The sequence below is a fragment of the Malurus melanocephalus genome, unplaced genomic scaffold (assembly GCF_030028575.1).
Source record: "Malurus melanocephalus ecotype Western Australia unplaced genomic scaffold, MMel_1.1 scaffold_564, whole genome shotgun sequence".
NCBI lineage: Eukaryota > Metazoa > Chordata > Aves > Passeriformes > Maluridae > Malurus > Malurus melanocephalus.
The window spans coordinates 23,691-43,405 of NW_026623796.1; the positions used below are offsets into that span (position 1 = coordinate 23,691).

At 38.7% G+C, this 19,715-nt stretch overlaps 1 protein-coding gene across 1 annotated transcript in view; it reads right to left on the reverse strand.

Moving 5' to 3' along the window:
* Positions 1-19,715, reverse strand: part of LOC130583172 (PHD finger protein 21B-like) — a 43,956-nt gene that overhangs the window by 23,415 nt on the left and 826 nt on the right. Inside the window, exon 2 of the mRNA XM_057382342.1 lies at positions 4,565-4,657. Coding sequence (XP_057238325.1) covers positions 4,565-4,657 — 93 coding nt within the window. The remainder of the gene's footprint in view (positions 1-4,564; positions 4,658-19,715) is intronic.

Genomic DNA, 19,715 nt, shown 5'->3' on the forward strand with positions numbered 1-19,715 from the left:
CCTTAAAACACACAATAATAGCAACGCTTAATTTCCTGTGGCAATTCAGACTGGTACTTCTCAGATAGCTGCAGGGAGCATATTTTCAAGGAGATATTCTCAAACCTGAGCTGTCTGCTTTTCAGACAGGGAAATAAGAGGGACTGTGGGATGTAGAGTGTTCTTTTGTTCAACAACATCTAATTTAATTTATTTTAAAGAGTTTCAGATCATGAAAGAATCAGCTCCTGTGACTAATCTGACTTCTCGTATATCCCACCCATATTACTCAGCCCCATCCAGGTGTCCCTATATGAAGCCCAAATTCTTCCATTTCACCAAAACGTCATTCAAGCTTTCAAGAGCACAAATTGCTGAATGTGCAGAGGTGAATGAACTGCTGAGTGGTGGAGGGGGAGAGCCTGGTGTGTTTTACCACTGATAAAGGCAAATGTGATCACAGAAAATCAATTTCCTGAGGTACATCCCACCAGGTGAGCCTCTTCCCTGAGGCAATAAAAAAAAAATAAGGTAAGAAAGAAAACCTCTTACAAAAGAAGTCCTCAAGAGCCAACCCAAACAAGTAGTGGGGAAAAGGAGAAAGGAAGAAAATCACACAGTTCCTCCAATCTCCGTGGGCAATCCTATACAGTCCTAAAGGACAGGATTTAATTACAAYAGTTCCATCTGTGCAGATCTGCAGGTGCTATGAGAATTGTTAAGGGCCTTTCTGGTAAATGTGTTCTCCTTCAGGCCTGGGAAAGAAGTTAACAAGTGTACTTCAATTACAAAACCGAAAGGAATCACTGTCATCCTCCAGCTCACAGGCTGGCCGTGTAATTTCTCCCAGAAACTGAAGACTAATTGAAAAAAAATATTAAAAAGAAAAAAAATTAATTCAAAAAGAAAATACCAAAGACTTCTTAACAATGAGCTTCAGTAAATCATTAAAATGTTTTATTATGCTCATGACTGGCATTTTATTGCAAGGTTGAATTTGCTTAATTTCATCTTCCAGTCCCTGGATCTTGTTATGGCTTTGTCAGCAACACTGAAAAACCCTTCCCCTCCCCTCTATCAGATTTCAGCTGGATCATGCTCAGCATCCATCAGACCTTCAAACTGGCAGGGATGATCTATATGAAAGTAAATTTTTCAGCTCAAAGCAATATCACATTGCCTTTGAGAGAAAGACTATTATTCACACTTTATTTTCACTTCACCCTTGTACTCGGAGCTTAAAAACAAAAACTCGAAATGGATTTGGCACAATTCATATGTCACAGAGGCAAAGTGCTGGGAGCAGCAGACAGAGCTTTCATTCTTGAAAAGCTTTAGAGGATCACACAGAAAACATTAGCAATGACTGATAAAATGAGTGCAGTATGGGGTAATTATATCCTTCACCAAAATGAACAGATGCAACTGACTTCAGTAAAGCTGTGTCTATTTATGCCAGCTGAGGACTAACTCTCTCCCTCTTCTTTTTTATTCAATAAAAAATATGCAAACAACCCCATTCTGCATAACTTTACAGCAATGACACACACTCCCTAAAATCCAGGTTGCCCCACTCACTCAAATACAAGTATTTGCAGCTTGGTTCATTTTTGGTTCCTTTCCCAATAAGTGCTCCTTATCTTCAGCCTGGTCTAAGATCACAGTCAAAATAAACATAATTTATTTATGTTTATTCCCCCTTGCCACAGGGGGAAGATTTCTTTCTTTTSTTCCTTCCCCCTTAATGGGGTACACAAAAAGGATGTTTTTGTGGAAAGCCCAAGAAAGATGAGCCAGTTCAGTGAATCCATGTTCACATACAACATTATCCTCTCTTTAGCATATCCCTGGAATATCAGCCTGGGAACCTACAGGAGGATGGTATGAAATGCAGGGTAAAACCCAAGGAACTCCTCCAGCCCACATTTCCAATCCTGCTACTCTGAACTGCACTTTCACAGGAACTTTTGTTCATGATTTGTGTATTTTCTGCCTATATTTTCTGGTTTGGCACTGCCACCATTGTATTGATGATCCATTAAGTGGCTCTTTTCCATTTGCAAAGGGGATAAACTACCATAAAAGCAGCAAACAAAATCAATATTATTCAAAAAATTAAGAAGTAGAGGTTGAAGTTGACAAGGATTTCTGGTTTTTTTTTTACTTTCTGCACAACAATTCTGTCCTTGAACATGCAGYTATCTTTGTGCCTCTGCATAAAAAAAATTCCTTATTGTTTAGGATTACAATAGGAATATAAAAGACAGTCTGTGATTATACACACCAGTCAATAATTTACTCCCATTTCCACTCTTTTCAGYATTACAAGTTAGCTTGCTTCTCTCACAGATACTCATTTATGATTAACTTCCTTCAGTGTAAAATGTCCACAAAGCCTTTAGGCACAAATGAGTGAAGACTTTGCTTCCCTGCTGTGCAAATACTTCCAGAAGCAAACTCTGTACTAATCCACACCGCTGGCATTCACTGGACTGAAAATCTGGTGTCACATTAAAGATTGTGGATGTCACTGCTTTGTACTGTCCATCACTTTAGGGGCTTTTCCTGCTTCTAGACAACAATAACATCACATTGTGATGGTTTGACCAGCCCCAACTCATTTACTAACTAAAATAAAAAAAGAAAGACAATAATAGGGTTCTAATAACAATAAWATATAATAATAGTTCTAATGCAAGCTTGAACAACTGGTCTTAAGGCTCTGAGACACAGGATAGGCCAGATGGATGGGAAGCCACATCCTTCACATGGATATAAATGGCATTAGTGCAGAGAGGGGAAATTTCTTACCCTCCCCYTTGCTGCTCCATAAAGCAGCATTTGACATGGAGTAAGATGAGAGTTTTCAACTGGGAAAGAGACACCATGCCAGGTGTAAAAATGARGTTTTCATGGATACTTGAATGCCTAAAGAAATACTGTTTGCATTGTGCTATCAACTTGTAAGTAATGTTTGTTTGCTCATCACTTAATTAGCRGCTCTAAGTGATGGGATTTTGCTGCCATTTGTGAATGTGCAAATTTCRGAACTTCATGCCCCAGATGGAAAAGCTCCCAGGAGGTCATATCATAAACCCATTCAAATGAACAAAACAAATGACAAGCATCTGTACAAATCTGGAAAATYATGAAGCTGTATGCATTATTTTATGTAAGTGTTGTTAAATGCCTTGGTTTAGTTGTGTGGTATGTTTTTGCTTGGCTGCATAGGGGTAAATCAAAATAGGCTGTGTAGATGAGGAGCATAAAAGTATCAAATACAGAAAACTCCTTTAGACATGATGAGGACACTCAAAATGGAGGAGTTTCCCTTTTCTGTCCAGCCAGCCTGGTAATATTTATGCCYACCCCTAAATCTAAAGGGAATCTGAAATCTCAAAGAAATTAAGAGACTGGTCAAAAGGAGAAATGCCAGGGAGCAGTTGGTGTGCTGCCAAGAATTCAGACACTGATCTGGATTTTTCTCAATTATCTGCATGCACCAGAGACACAAGTGCAATCTGTCTACCTTGGAGGGAAACCACTCCCAGAGGATGATCCAGAGATAAGCAGGCTCCCAAAATTGTAGGAATCACAAAAGAGCTCCAGCCAGGCCTTCCATCCCTCCACAGAAGGGAGAAGCAGCACATACAGCCCAAAAGCCACCATAGCTGCCACTGCACTTGCAAAAGCTACACCTGAAAAGCAAGATCTTGAACTTGGTAAGAAAAAGATGACCTCACTTTATGTTCCCAACTCTGCCTTCCACAAAACGTAATTTAAAGCGAGAATTTAAGAATTTTATGTTGGAAATACTTCTTCCTCCAAGTAGATTACCTCACAGATCTTCCACTAGATTTTGCCACTAAAAAAAAAAAATTAGAAAAAAAAATGGAACAATAGGAAGAATATGCATCATCAACTTCAACACTTTTCTAGTATTCCTATATGAGAAATCCAGCTCTGAGGGCCACAGGGGGAGAGATGCATTTATACTTAATAATCATTAATGTGAAAAGCTGACCATAGAATTGCAGCAAAGCACTTGTTGAAAATGACATCCAAAATTATGAGAAGTGGGGAAAAAGTGTATGGTTATAGAAACAGTGATGCATGTTCTGTAAAGAAGACACAGTTTGAAACATTTTAAAAACCAGTGAGTGCAACTCTACTTTCACTCTTACCCAGACAATCCTTCCTCARTCTGGCACCTGGGTAAGTTTTATATTGGGATGGACAAGGTAAATAWGGCAGTGGAGCAGCTTAAATCGTGAACAGGAAGGTTAATAGTTCCACCACTTGTTTTTAATTTCAGAATTGCAGGTTTTTACTTCTGTGACTTGTGATTCAACTTTAAAGCATAGTTTTACATTCCACCATATGTATTTTGTTCTTCCACAATGAATCTACATGATTTTTTATAGCTTTTCATTGTGCTATAAGGATGCTCCCAGAAGAATTTTTTTTTTTCATGGATTGCAGGAAAACATAACTCTGTAAAATGAGTGTGCAAACCCACCCAGGCCTGGGCACCAGAGATTATCTACAAAATGACACAACCCCCCTTTGAAACTGTGTTTTGTACCTGAGGTAGCACTGCTGGTCCTTGTCCTGCCAACCTCTGCAAGGAGCTGACCTGAGGAACTTTAATGGGCACTGCAGTGAGAGTTCCCAAAGTCTGTTGGAAGAAAAAACATTTGAACACAACTTAAAACMATTGCAAAGCTTTCCCAGACAGAATCTCTCCAAACCAGCAGATCCCTTCCAGCTCTTTTTCTCATCCCAGCTGCCATGGCTGAAGGCTCTCCAGGCACCAGACTGTTTTTAAAAGAGATCTGAAATGCACCACAGTGACATGCTGATGCATGATGCATTTCTTGGTAGCCAGGGTCACAAAGAGACGTTTGCCATGCCTCAGGAAATAGGAAATACTGAATTATTAAAATGGAAAGCTGACCATAAATCTAGTACACACGCTGCCACACAACATTCAGCTAAGATACCATCCATTTGGGCCAACACAGCAGCTACTACTATCCATGTTTATTTTCTTTCCTCATTCATTTCTTAGTTGTATACCAAATTTATTCAAAATTTATTTAAGATAAACTACCCATGGAATAAATGTGTAGCTYGTAAATTTATGACTGGGCCATTGGTGCTTAGAAGATAGCAAACTTTTCCTGTTCAACCTTTTTCATTCCTTCATCCCTGATTATAATTCATAAAATCACGGAATAGAAATTGGCTTGGATTGGAAGGGACCTCAAAGATCATCCAGTTTCACCCCCCACCAGGGCAGGAACACTTTCCACTATCCCAGGSTGCTCCAAGCCCCATCCAATATTGCCTTGGACATTTCCAGGGATRRGGAAGCCACAGCTTCTAACCAAAAGTTCATACTTTGGTTAACTGGCCAATATTCTTAAGGCAAGGTTTTGTAATTTTATCTAGCACTTGTTTATTGTTGTTGGGATAATGTGACAATATAAGCAAGTAGATGATTGTCTTTATAACAGCAAGAGACTCTTAGTCACCAATCACAAAAACTTATCAGGCTGTTAGAAAATAGCTAAAAAACTGTTAGAAAATAGCTWATATAGAATAGAAATATTTATAGCTATAAATAGAAAATAAAAACTGTTAGGAATAGCTAATAAGGAAAAGAATATAGATTCAACTGAATTTCTCTAAATTTAACTCTGCTCTAAACAAAGGTTTTGGATCACAGCCAGCAAGAGAAAAAATGCTATTTTTACCCCAATCTGGTAATGAAATGTGTCGGTAGGAAASAAACTATAATATAATCAGCTCAAGGAAAGTGAAACTGTGTCACGTCCATGCTGATATGTTATTGTCAGAYCTCACCCACAGAGTGGCAAAACAGACTATTTCATTCTGTCTCCAGTGTTTGATAGAAATAACAAGCATTTTTATCCAGAATATTCTTAATAAACTTCTCCTCCAGCATTTTTATTTTTACCTCTGCTACTCCTCTCAGAGACATTTGGGGGTGTGATGTTGCMTATTCAGCAAAGATTAACATTTGAAGATTTGCCTGAGTGAAACAACAAGGAGAACTGAACAGTTAAAAACATGCAAGACAAATTTTCTCGAGTACTCTCGATTACCAATATCCTGGATTATCCATGGAAAAATATATTCCATTAAAATTYTGTCTCCAGACAGGGGAAGGGGGAAAGGGGGCAGAGAGAGCAGCACTTCCATCCACAGATGATAGAACAGGTAAGTTATACCTTCCTTTAGAAGTAAAGGTTCTGATAGCAGGGTGAGGAACAGAAAGGGTTTTTTTTCCACCATAATTATCCTTACAGGGTGACACGTGGACTAAAAACAAYGGGAAGGATCTGCCTGAGCAACTTCTTTGCCCTGTCTGCTGAGACATATTAGCAGTGATCAGAATAAGTGCCATACATTCAGTTTCCAGCTCTTCCATTATGATTTATTTAGTCTGTGGCTGAGTTTTCAAATCTAGGACTATTTATGATTTAAACAAACTTCTCCCTTTCAGTCCTGAATAAATACACACACACACACACACAYACACATGTATGTATCYACAGATGTGTGTCTCTACTTTATTGAAAGATATTTGCATTTGATTCAGTTTGGAAACATAAATTTGTCAAACCATTGCTATGTTCACTTTGAATTACAAACTGTTTTCCCCCTCCTTTGGATACACTAACAAATGATTAAGGACTTATTGCTACAGTTCATTATTGGTACAAACTCATTGCAGAGCTCGGGTTCATGAGCAGTTTAAGATTAGATCACAGATGTAAAGCTGTTTAGGGGACACAACTGCCCTCCCATTCCAGAATTACACCAGGAGAAGTAAAATCACTCCAGTCAATCACTGAAGAGAATCAGATTCAACCAGAAACAGAAGGTTAAAGGGACACACAGYTCTACAGCACGTTACCAAAATATGAGTTTAACTCAGGAACATATGGGTTTGTTGTATCTTGGCTGAACAGGTCAATTATTTGAGCTCAGCTGACACTGCATTGCTGGATTATTTGCAAACTATTTTATACTGACATCAATACTGCAGCACAAATATTGTGTTCCTGTGATGTATTATGGAAATATTAATCTTCTTCTTTTTAAAGAACATATGCATCTCTCTAAGATCTAGGTCTTCTTCGTGTTGCACCTAAGTTATTAAAAAAATGKTTTTGTCTGTTATGTGTTCAATATTGCCAACAACAGTTTTACAGAATGGATTTTTAATGTGGTAGTGACAGGGGAACAGATTGCTATGGCAACAGCAAAGATGAAAATTCTTAACCTGAATGGATCGTCGCTGAAGTAATTGCAGGGGTTTTTTACCCATTCTACATCCATTTTACAACTTGAATGCTGCATTCAGCCTTGAGCTTGCTTTGTATAAATGCCAAGCAGTATATGCAGCCTCCAAGTTGATTTGACCTAAAACTTGCAGCCCCTTCCCTCATGAATCCCAGATAACTGCTGTCCTCTAGCACAGCCYGAACATCTGAACATCACCATTTATCCACAGAGTCCACCAATAAAAGCCCTCAGACATAACTTTGAGCTCATGTGACTTGTTCAGATATATATTTTTTATTTCCTTCTGGATTCAGCTTGTATAAAAATCGGTGAAAATGGTTCTTCATTTTCAAAAATATGATGAAATCATTGTGGGTTGTATTTCCAATAAACTGGTGGGATAATGTTTCAGTTTCACACTTAGACTGTATCTTAAAAAAAGTTGTTATTTCAGACATTTTGTCTGAAATATTTTGTGTAAACAGTAATTCAAYTGGAATTTCATACAAGTGTAAGGATTTCTTCTCCAGGTTTTAAAAGTGTTYGTTCTCCTCAGTTCCTCTTCCTCTATTCAAAATTTATTAACTATGCTTTCAAATGAAATTTATGATTGCTATGAAGTAGACAAACAGAAATRCATGTCCTCTTGCTTTTTCAAAATATCAATATTTTTGAAACCATCCTTTCATTAGATACTAAAAATACCATTTAAAACAACTCTCCTCATAGCTAATTAACAATGATTTTTGAACTTTTGTCCTGGAAGAGCTCTCTCTGCATGAGGGTAGCCACAAGCAAAGTGCCACCTTAAATTCCACACCTGCTTTGAAAAACAGATTTTTAGTTGCTGCTGAGGTTTTTGTACTGATCCCTTTCATCACCACTCATTTTCAAGGAAGACCAAAGTGGTATCACAGCTCATGCAGGTATTAGAGGAGAATATGCAGAGATAAAACAAACAATGTTCTGCTTTTCCTGTGCCTCTCAGGCTTTTCATGGCACCACCCAATTTATCTCTGCTTTTATCATGGGATTTTCAGACCCTGTCTCTGCTTCTTGCCACTTGCACATTGCCATCTCAGAACATTGAAAAATACAAACTCTGAACACACTGTGGGTCTGTATTCTGGCAAAGGGAAAACAAAATTCCACATATTTCCCAGTTTCAGAAATCCCACTGGTTACTTACACAAGATAGATARATGGATAGATGTGCCAAACGCGTGTTCCTAAACACAATCTTCACTGTATTATTTACTGGCCAGCAATTTTTTTAATGCAACATTATTTTTATTAAAGAATTACGAATTATTTCTACCTATATTACAAAAATATATTATGTAAAATATATAYATAATAAATTGTTTTCATCAGGATTTTTTTCCACAGCTGTTAGCTCATACTATATTTCTGAAAAGAAAAAAGAAGAAAAAAGAAAAGGAAAGTTTGGGTGTGCCAAGTGCATTAGAATGCACATACCTGTTTTTTTCATTTGTAGCCTTATTCAGAAACCATATTCAACTAATGAAGTCTCCACCTCCTGCACAAATGAACGTAATCTCAATGAGCTGCAGCAAGACTCAGCAGTTGTGATCACACCTATATTCCCCTGCKCAAATGGTTCATAAAAGATTTGCTGTTTAACTACTCAGCTGTCCCAGGTTGATGTGGTTTTTAATGACTAATGTCTTCAAATTACTTATTCTCTGTTCACAGTCTGCAGAAATATTCCTGAGTRAAGGAAAAATGCATGCACAGTGTCACAAAGCAGTTTCAAGCTCAAGTGAGCTCTGGGAGGAGTGAAAATCTTCAACAGAGATTGAAGAGCTGCTAAAGCACCAGTGCCCTATCCCAGCTGCAGGACATGAGGATTAAAACAAGGAAAGCAAAGGCAAGGGGAGGTCACTCCAAGCCTACTCCAACAYGGCCYTGGACACTTCCAGGGAAGAATTTCTTCCCAATGTCCCATCCAACCCTGCCCTCTTTCAGTTTGAAGCTATTCTTTCTCATCCTGTCACTATATGCCCTYGTAAAAATTTTGACTCCATCTCTCTTAAAAAGATATCCTAAATCCRAAACAATTGCCAGGGAGATAACAAGAAAACTCCCACAACCTGAAATGGCAAATAAGTTTTTAGACTGAGTGACTCTTACTCAAACAGGGTTATTTATATCATGCCATTGGTCCCAAAACCCAAATGTTGGTAAGGCAAGATACTCATGTCCTCAGTTATCTTCTACATGCAGATATGAAATTTCTGTACACTGTACACCCTCATATTGCAAACTGAAAAAATGCAAAAAAATTAGGATGAACAGGTCAAAAAGCTGGTGGCTTTTTCTTTCTTTGAAACATTCCTTTCTTTCTTTGAAACATTCCTTTTCAAAGAAAATGTAATAGTAATACATTTAATCTATTGTATTGATTGTAATACAGTAAAACAACAAAAACAATGATCATTAATGGCTTGCCAAGGCTATTGTACTGCTATTAGGAAAATGGTTAAGGACAGGCTTGTTATGTATCTTGTGGATTAATTCTGCKCCTACTAATCAAGCTTCTCTAGACCTGACTTCAGTGGAGATATTCCAAACTCACACATTTGACAATTCTCATTAAATTCGCTGAGAAATACTTTGTTATTAAGACTTGTAAACTTAAATGCACGGAAGTGTAAACACATAATGATCTATCAAGATATAAATTAATTCTGGCTCTATGCAATAATTTCTCAATTCAAAACCAATTTGTGGGCTCATGCTAGAAGAATGAGAGTTTGAGCTCATATTCCTCAAGACTTAACAATTCAAAGCCATCATGGTAATGGTTCAAAGCCACTTACTCTTTAAAACCTTCCTAAGAACACAGCAGAATCCTGACACTTTTTATCTTCTCATACTTATTAGGGAGGTTGGGCTGTCCTTTTCTAGCAGTAATAACAAATGCAATATCTAATTTCCCGTATTACAAGAAAGGTTAAAAAAAGACACAAGTCAACAGAAYATAGCTGATTGGCTTGTATTTTGAAAAGACAAGTGTGACAGAAAATGAATATAGTAATGTTTCACTCTCAAGAAAATGTGAAATCAGCTAATAGAGTGGTGGGGTTTCATTAGAGCAAATGCTAACTAATTACCATATAGAGTCTTCTAAAATCATAGTATCCCTGTGTTATCCCTGCCAAATTTCTATCGTGTTCTCATTATTATTATGCTACAGTATYTTCCTTTTAAAAATAACTTACTGTACTGACTTTTCAAAGTAAAATGAGTATGATATTAAAAAATGATGACTTGCRGGTTTATTTCACACCCAGAAGGACAGTAAACATTWAAAGTGAGACCCTTAAATCATCATTACCAATTCAGCACACTACAGGAAGTTGCTTAAATCCTTTCAAAGCTGTCGTGCACATTCTGGTATTACCTATTCAGTCACTGCTATTTCAGTGATCCTGTAGATAAAAATGAATGTATCTCCAACCCAGCCAGCCTCATTGTTTGATTCAGTAAGGGATGCAACAATCAAATTGTTTGGAATAACACAATCCATCGYTACACGTGCAAATTTAATGACACACTCACTGAACTGGGGTCCTAATAAAATAAAACAAGAGAAAGAGGCTAAACAGTGGTGTATAATAAAGATCTCACTGAGAAAAAACCCCAAAGAAAAGTCATACCCAGGATGAAATGTCTTGCACAAAAGCAGTGTGGACACACCCTTGTTTTCACTGGTCAAATCCCCAAGGATAATATTTGGCCAAAGAATTAGAACAGTCAAAAAGATTAGGACTCTAGCACAGAAAAGCAGGTAAATACAAACTGATACATGGATATGATTAATCCTTGGATTAATAATCTAATTTAGGGTTATGCTTAAATGAAGGATAAACTTACACCCATTTTCTGAAATTACTGCTATTGAAGCCTGATTGTAAGATCAACAAAAAGAATTTTGGATTGTCTTACCTTGCCTGGTACCGGCCTTATTTTAAAAGGGTCTATATTTCAGTTTTCATAATGATAAAAATCCAAGTCCAATGCAATGCTTTCTACTCAAGAAAGCAAAAAAGTGACTCAGGACCAGAGCACACCTTCTGCACAAGAATTATCTGTATGGAAGGAACATCCTTACAGATTTAAAAGGAGTCAGAGAAGCGATTTAAAAGCAGTCAGAGAAGAAACAGGCTCATGATAAATAAAAGTAACTGGTTTTTCCCACCCATACACACATAAATGAGTATCAAAAACACACTCTGTAGCTGTTAACAGGCATCCGCCAACACTCTGTCCTTGTCACTGATGGAAATTGAAATATATCTGTCTTGCCATTCAGCTATTCTCTAAATTTAGAGATGAACAAATTTGGTTAAATTTGGATCAGGCACTTTGTGACTCACATTACCCTCCAAGCTGGCAATCCTTCACATGTCACACAAAAAGGCCAATGAACACTGTGAGCAATCTCTTTCCTGAAGAGGCACCTGCCCCAGTCAAAGCAATGGATGCACAAACACCTCATGAAAAGGCAGGAAACCCATGCAAATTATTCTGATATGAACAGCAAAACAGTGCTTGTGGGTTGAAATATGCATTTAAAGAGCCAAATGTTTAACTAATGCAAACAGCACTCCATCTCTTTGAGCCCATCCAGATTCCCAGTCAGGGAGGATCTGCCCTTCTCCAAAGGAATATCTACACACAGAGATTACTTTCTTCTCTCTCTCCCACACACACAAACACTTTTAATTGCTTACTGCTTAGMAATTTAACTGGAATTTTTATAAAATGGCTGTGATGTGAGGAAAAGAGAACAACTAAACCCTAACATCAATAAGTACTAATAAATATTAATATAACATAAGCACCACTTTTATTGCAAAGTGAAACCAGTTTATTATCCACAGATGAAATCAAATTGCTGCCTTTATTACTGTCAGGAATGACTTCTAAGATATTTCTATTTATTACTTGAGTATTCATCAGCACTCTGTGTTTACAGCATCTACTCTCTCTCCATCTCTCTCATCAACTCCCCCGCATTTATACATAAAATAGTTGAAGAGCAGTATTTCCTGATACAGTTTTCCAGTTAATTTCAATATAGACACAAATGCACATTGTAAGATTAGTAAGAGACTAATTGCCAAATTCCGATACAGCTAGAACACCAACAGGAAATCTTATCATGCYTGTATTTGCTAGATGAACATTGAAWGAAGATAAATAGAGTTTGCAGTCTGGTATGAAACACTCAAATTTCTGCAAATTAYTCAACTATCCCACAAACTCTGTAGATAATGAAAAAGCCCCACCTTTAGAGAATAAAYAGAACTAAGATGTTTGGCAATATTCCAAAGCCTTTCATTTCCTAAAGTGGTGCCTTTTATTAAAGTAACAGCACACGTAGAATAAGTAGACATGTTTATGCATCCTATAATTTAGAAGAAGGCTTAGGATATGATTTCTCCAGCCCCAAAGTTGATCATCTTTCACTATTACAAACTGCACTTCAAGTCTGAATCATGCAGCCCTCAAATTTTCTATCTATCCCCTCACATTCTTGTTCCCCCATTTTAAATARAACTAACTTGAAAATTCTGACATTTCCAAGAATGCCTGCCTAGTAATTTGTGTGAAGCACAGTTTCCAATTACAATGAAATAGCTACAGTGTATTACCATTTTTAGAGCATTCTTTGCTTTTCTGAAGTGAATCATATCTCTCCATGGGAGCTATTCTGATTAGTGTCAAAACCATAATGTGCTAAAACCTCTCARTATCAGAACAAGGGACTCAGAACGTTGTTTGTATGGATAATATATAAGTTTGTATGAAAATATCACAGAAATTTCTATAAGGGGACTGCCTGTATATATTCGTAGAATMACAAAATCCTAGAAAGGGCTGGGTGGGAAGAAACCTGAAAGTTCATCCCCTCCCACCCCCTGCCATGAGCAGGGACACTTTCCACTGTTGCTCAGAGCCCCATCCAACCTTGGGCACTTCCAGGGATGGGGCAGCCACAGCTTCTCTGGGAAACCTGGGCCAGCACCTCACCCACCCTCACAGGGAAAAATTTCTTCCCAATAGCTCTATAACCCTGTCCTCCTTCAGTTTGAAGCCATTCTCCCTTGTCCTATCACTCCAAGCCCTTGTTCAAACTCCGTTTCCACCTTCCTTGTTGGGCCCTTCAGACAATAAGGTCACCTGGAAGCTTCTCTTCTCCAGGCTGAGCAATCTGAATTCTCCCAACCCTTGGTCATCTTGGTGCCTCCTCTGGGCTGGTTCTGACAGCTCCATGTCCTTCCTGTGCTGGAGGCAGCTCTGCAGGTGAGGTCTCACCTGRGCAAGGCAGAAGAGCAGAGAACCTGCATCCCCTGTTGCTTATGCTTCTAAATTTAAAATTCAGCAGTTAAAATTGCTCCCAAGAAAAGGCATGAAACTGGAGGAATTGCATCTCCCTTCTTTAACCTGGTCTCTTTTGTTTGATTCTCTATAGACAGGGCAATGAATTACTTCTGGCTATATGGACATACAAATGTGCTGACAGCTCCACCATCCTTCTGCAGGACCAGGAATCATTGACAACAAACTAAAGTAATTTTCAGTTCATCTCCTTCTGCTTGTGTTTCTCTGTAGAGACACTTCCCAGACACTCAGAGRAGGAAAATCTGTGCCATAAACACTTAAGCAGCACATCCATTCCTACACCTCACTGCAGACTGGATGTTCAGTGACACAAAGGTTGCAGACAACAGAACAACGGCCTGGTCTTCAAAAACTGAGACTCACAATTATTCCCTGGTCATTAATTTTCTTCCAGCAGGGTGTTTGTTTGCCAGCTCTCACAGAAACAAATTTGGAAAATTTCTCCTAGATTCTTGCAACAAAGCATCGGTCAGTTTGAGTCCACTTTGGCTTATCCTCTCCTGCTGAATACTCTGCTGCCTTCATTGGAAATTTTTGGCTGTGTAAGGAATACCACATCAGGCCTAATGAGATTTTRTTCAGTTCCTGAGAATCTTTATTCAGTCTTGGGTGTCTGAACCYTAATGTAGACCAAATGGAAATGCAGATTGCACACAGCAGAAATCCACATTCTTTAGACTTGTTGACTATATATGTATATCTGGGATATTTAAAATAAAGCCATTTTTAATCACRAAGCATAAGTGCTTATTCTGAATCTGGCATTTAAGTATCACATCAACAGCAACCAGCATTGTGAAATGGTTTAATTAACCTGAAAGGATGTAATTTTATGCTATTTAGCAAGAAATACAAATTTTAAAGTGTTTTTACAYGGTATATATCAGAGTAGTAAGGTCAAATCCTGCCCTTAGCTACCTATATTTAGATATGGAGTAAATTCTTGAACCTCCCTTAATAAACCTGAACTAAGAGGGTGCTGATACGAGCAGAACCTGTCACACACACTTTATAACCCATTTCCTAAAATTACCAAGCACTTTACAACATTCTAATGGTAGAGTTTAATTCCAACAACAGGAATCGATCAGTGGATGGGGTGTGGGGCTGTGAATCCTTGGGGTTCTTACTCTCTGTATGCTTTTCTTTATTATTATTATTATTATTATTATTATTATTATTATTATTATTATTAATTTAATATGGCCAAGTCACCTCTCTTATTCTACATTTTCACATATCTCCTACAGGTACACTCTAGTAGGACCATACTTCAGAATTCCTCTGTTTACAACAACTGCCAGTATAGGGATCCTGCCAAAGGCAGCCCTTGTGAGCTTCCTATGGAGAAGCATAAAGGGATCAACATAATCAGATCCTTTATTTCTCAGGTTTTCCACAGTAAAATGCAGAATAATAACACCTGAGTCATAACAACTCCATATTGTGAAGATAAATTAGCTATTGCCATGTATTCAGTCACTGTGGTAACATGGATTCTAGAAAGAAAAAGCTATATATAGCCACATAACCAATACAGGTAAATACGTCTATAAATAAAACCTCTAAGTACTGCTGCAATACAAATAATAAATAAAAACCAAAAAGACTTAGTCATACATCCAGGCGGATTTCCAGTTACAGAGGATGTACTTTCACAAAGAGCATGGTGAAGCACATGAAGTAGGATGGTGAAGAGAAAGATAATAAATCATTCTACAAATAAATTATTCTGAAAAATGGTCATGGTAGGCAGGAGTATGATCATAAAGTTCCAGAATGCATTTTCTTCAAGTAAATTGAATATACAGATAGCTAACACATATACAAGCGTCCTCCTACATGTATAAAAGCCACTTTTCCCTGAAAAAAAATAAATGGGTACCCACGTTGCCTGCTCAATCTAAACAGGGACACAAGTTGTTCAATGAGCTGTGGAGTTAATGAAGCATTTGTGGAGAACAGTTTACTATCTCGCCAAGAATTTATAGCACTATAAATCCTCATACTGTATTTTGCTTTGAAAGAACCCCCTGTATAGACAGGAGCCACGACACAAGAGCATTTGTGCATGGGGAAGCTGCCAAATTTTTCTGCAGCTGACCCAGGGAATACTCGTGTGGGAAGGGAAGTGCAGAGAGGAGCAGGAGGTAGGTTTGGTGCTGTTTGTGGAGTCGTGATGGACAGGGAGTCAGTGCCTTTTCTACAATTTGCACAGAGATCCCAGCCCTTTCCAGACACTCTGGAACCATGTGTGTCCTGGTGCTCCATGGCCCAGTGCTGATCTGCCCTTCCAGAACTTTTATCTTTCATTAAAGTTCTTGAAAGGCAGCCAAGGGGTCTGACAGCTGTGTTCCCCCTCTCTGCTGCTGCTCCCAATASTGCCTGATCCAACTGTGTTCCCAAGAGCCAAAAGCTTTTCTGATTTCCCCAAACCAGGCTCTGGGATGCCTGCTGGCCAACAGTTTTGCTAGTTAGAAGAGGAGGCAACAGAGGGGCATTTTCTTTACAAGGTACATTGTTCCAGCACAGCAGATGGGACTTTGTCCTTCAGCAAAGAAACCTCAAATCCTGCTTTCAGTCAGAAAATGGGAGCAAGGATAGAAAAGGGCAAATATCACATAAATATCATTACAATAAAAAAAAAATTGACAGGCTCATATCAAAATCACTTTATACCAAAGAATTTTGTAGGYACAGGCATGTGGAACTGTGACTACCAGCTCTAGGGCATCATCTCTACACTACATCACTATTAATTCTCTGAAGACAAAGCACTTCTACCATGAAACAGCATATGCCAGCAAAATTCAGCTTATGCCAGCAAAATTCTGCTTTTGCCAACTTAACTTKCTCCAGATCATCCAAATGAAGCTCTAAAGTTCATTTCTGTCAGCAGGAGAAAGAGTCTGCTCATGATGCCCYTGCATGTACATTTGCATCAGTGTAGCTCTTTACATGTGGGACTGACACTAAAGGGCTGCCAAGGAATAGTGTAGACCCAGCACTCATTTCCACAGCTCACCATGTCCAATTCTTACACATTTCAATCCTTTCTAATCTCACAATGCTTCGTGCTTCTAATAAACCATATGATRTATCTCTAAACAATCCTTTAGCATTTATTTACTTAGATACTTTTTGCAATGCAGATATGGCTTCCATTAAGTCAACATCATTTCAAAATCACTTTAAAAATCTGCTGGGTAAACAACAACCTAAAATGAAATTGCTGATTTGCTGCCCAAATGAAAATGTTGTAACAAACTTACATTTAATCCTATCTATAGTTGAAGATTCTGTATTTAGATTATAGTGCTTSATGCCCTATTTTTTTCTGCTGAGTTTCATTTAGCATTTCATTCTTCCTGCTAGATACCACATGAGATGATCRTATAAACATCCTGATCCCCTAAATACTTTCAAGCAGAAACTCACTCAGAATGCTGTTCAAAAACTTTTAACATTACATTTCATGCCCYTGCCCTYTCCCYCACTTGGCAGATGCAGAAAAGGRGGCCACAYTGCACCARTAATCTCATTAAAACCATCAGCTTCCCACCTYAGCCCAGTTTGCAGAGAGCTATTATTCTCCATCTTAAAAACTTCATACATTTCTGTACAAAGAAAAACCCAAACTACTTTACTGAGCTGTAATAACACCACAAAAAAAACCCAAAAGGAAGACACAGTAAATGCTTATTAATAAACGTCAGCAATGAAATTTCCCTGACACTACAGTGCTTTTAGCTAAAGTGTTACTATTATTGATTAATGCTTAACACTCTGGGAGCAATCAAGAATACTGAGCATGAAGCAAGAACAGTTTGTTTTTTTTAATTTTCCCATTGAGCCAGAAAAAGAAACTTTGCAAAACAAATTTAATTTGGGTAGAGGTGTCATAATGTGCAATCCAGCACTAAGTTTGATGACAATTTAGGACCAATGGTCAGCTTGCATTTTTTACTTTTATAATTCAATATTGTTAATTGTTTCTATCCATGCTTGCTGACTATCCTCAAAAAGATAAAACCACTTCAGTCCTCTGGTTTAGAAACTTGTTGTTGCTCAGCTTCTTCCTCCATAAATTACAAACATRATCAGAGACACTAAATCACAAAACTTAGAGTTGTTGCTAACTTACARTGCAAAGATATCTCTAAATAAAAACACTAGGCCTCTTCCTCTAACAAAACCAAGGCAAATACCAAATGCTGGTCAATATTTCTACGCTATTCCAATAAAAGAAATTCTCCTCTTGAAATGAAGCTGCTCTTTGCAAGGAAAGGTTGCAATGCCAGGACAAATACTGTTTCAGTTTTAAGAGTATAGAAAATAGAAACCTGCAGGAGCATCAGTGCTTGGCTCCAACAGGCTGCAATACACCATTAAACACAGCATATTTGGGGATGTGGAAGGTGACAGTGGGACCCATTTGTCCTTTTGAAAGGATAAATGGGAAGGAGCATGGATTATCCAACACCACAGCCTGTTAGCAAGTTTTCCTCCAACAACACTTGAAGAAGGGAAGTTTGCAGCCAACTGTTCTAACTGACATTGCTCTCTAGCACCTGAGACTGGTGCTTCACTATTCAGTCCATACATATTAAATTATATTTCAAGCTTCTTCCCCCACTGCTTTGATTTTTTTTCTTCCTATGCCTCCTGACAGTGACAGTAAAAGACAGTCGTTCACAAAATGACAGACTGTTGAAATATTGAGATTTTGTCTTCATATGATTATAATTTATACTGTTACTTTCCAGGATTCTAAGAAATATCTACTGGGATACCATCAAGTATCTTTTCAATAAAGCACAAACAACACCTTCTAAAAGGGAAATTACCCCGCATGAATACAAAATGGCTATTTAAAATCCCCAGAATTCCCCAGACAGATACTCTAGTGTAACAGCTAAAGACAACACTGTTTCTCCGGAAAAAGTGACAGGACCATTTTGTTTCCAAAGTCCTTGTCTGTGCTTTCCATTTCTTCATTTGTACCACCATGAAGTAGGTGATGGTCATGCTCCATATGTTTAGGAAGGAGCTTCATGGTTATCAAAAAGCCTCATGCATTCTAACATAACCTTGACTTATGAAAATCTTCAGGTAGAACTTGCCTGTTGCCTTTATCCACACCGTGCTCTCCTTTCCTGATTATTAGAGATTCGTATCCTGAACCTGTGAAGGGGAGTCAGACTACAAAAAAGTCTCAGAATAACACAGCCCCTACATRCAGAAAGCAGCAAAGAAATCCACATTTTCCATGCGAGCAACAATATTTTTCACTCTCTTCTACAAAGGTTTGGAAAGGCTTTGTCACTTCCTTCACATTTTAACTTCATCAGCATCATCYTCCTCTCCTGACACACAGCGTGACCGGAGTCAAATCTTCTGTTAAYGGACTGCATAAAACACGGTGTGCAGCAAATAAACAACACCCCTTCYCCTTCTGACCTCCTTTCACTAAGTCAATCAATTTAATAATTTAATCACCGTGAACATAACCATTAAACATGTGTATACACCTGGACCTRGAGGCAACAGCGTGCTGTGCCAAGTGCCGAACTGCGGGCACTTGAAACGCCAGCACAGCATTTCCACCCCTCAGGCATTTCTCTGCGTAAACTCCGTGGTGTTTAACAACTGCCTCTGAATCGGACACGTAGCGACAGAAGGTGGGGCAACCGGGGCGAGCCACACGAGGTGCCCCAGTGCCCTGCGCTCAGCACCCGAAGGAGAAGCCCTGCACTCGCCGGGCGGCGGGGCGAGCACCGCACCCGAGCGCTGTGGGACGGAATGGAGGAACGAGCACTGCAATGGAGGAACGAGCACTGCAATGGAGGAACGAGCACTGGAATGGAGGAACGAGTCTCTCTTCGCCCCGCCAGCAGCTCTCCCGGCCCGGAGCCCTCTCCCAGCCCAGCCCAAAGACCTCCCCTCACGTCCCCCCGGCGCGGCAGAGCCCTCAGCGCCGCCCC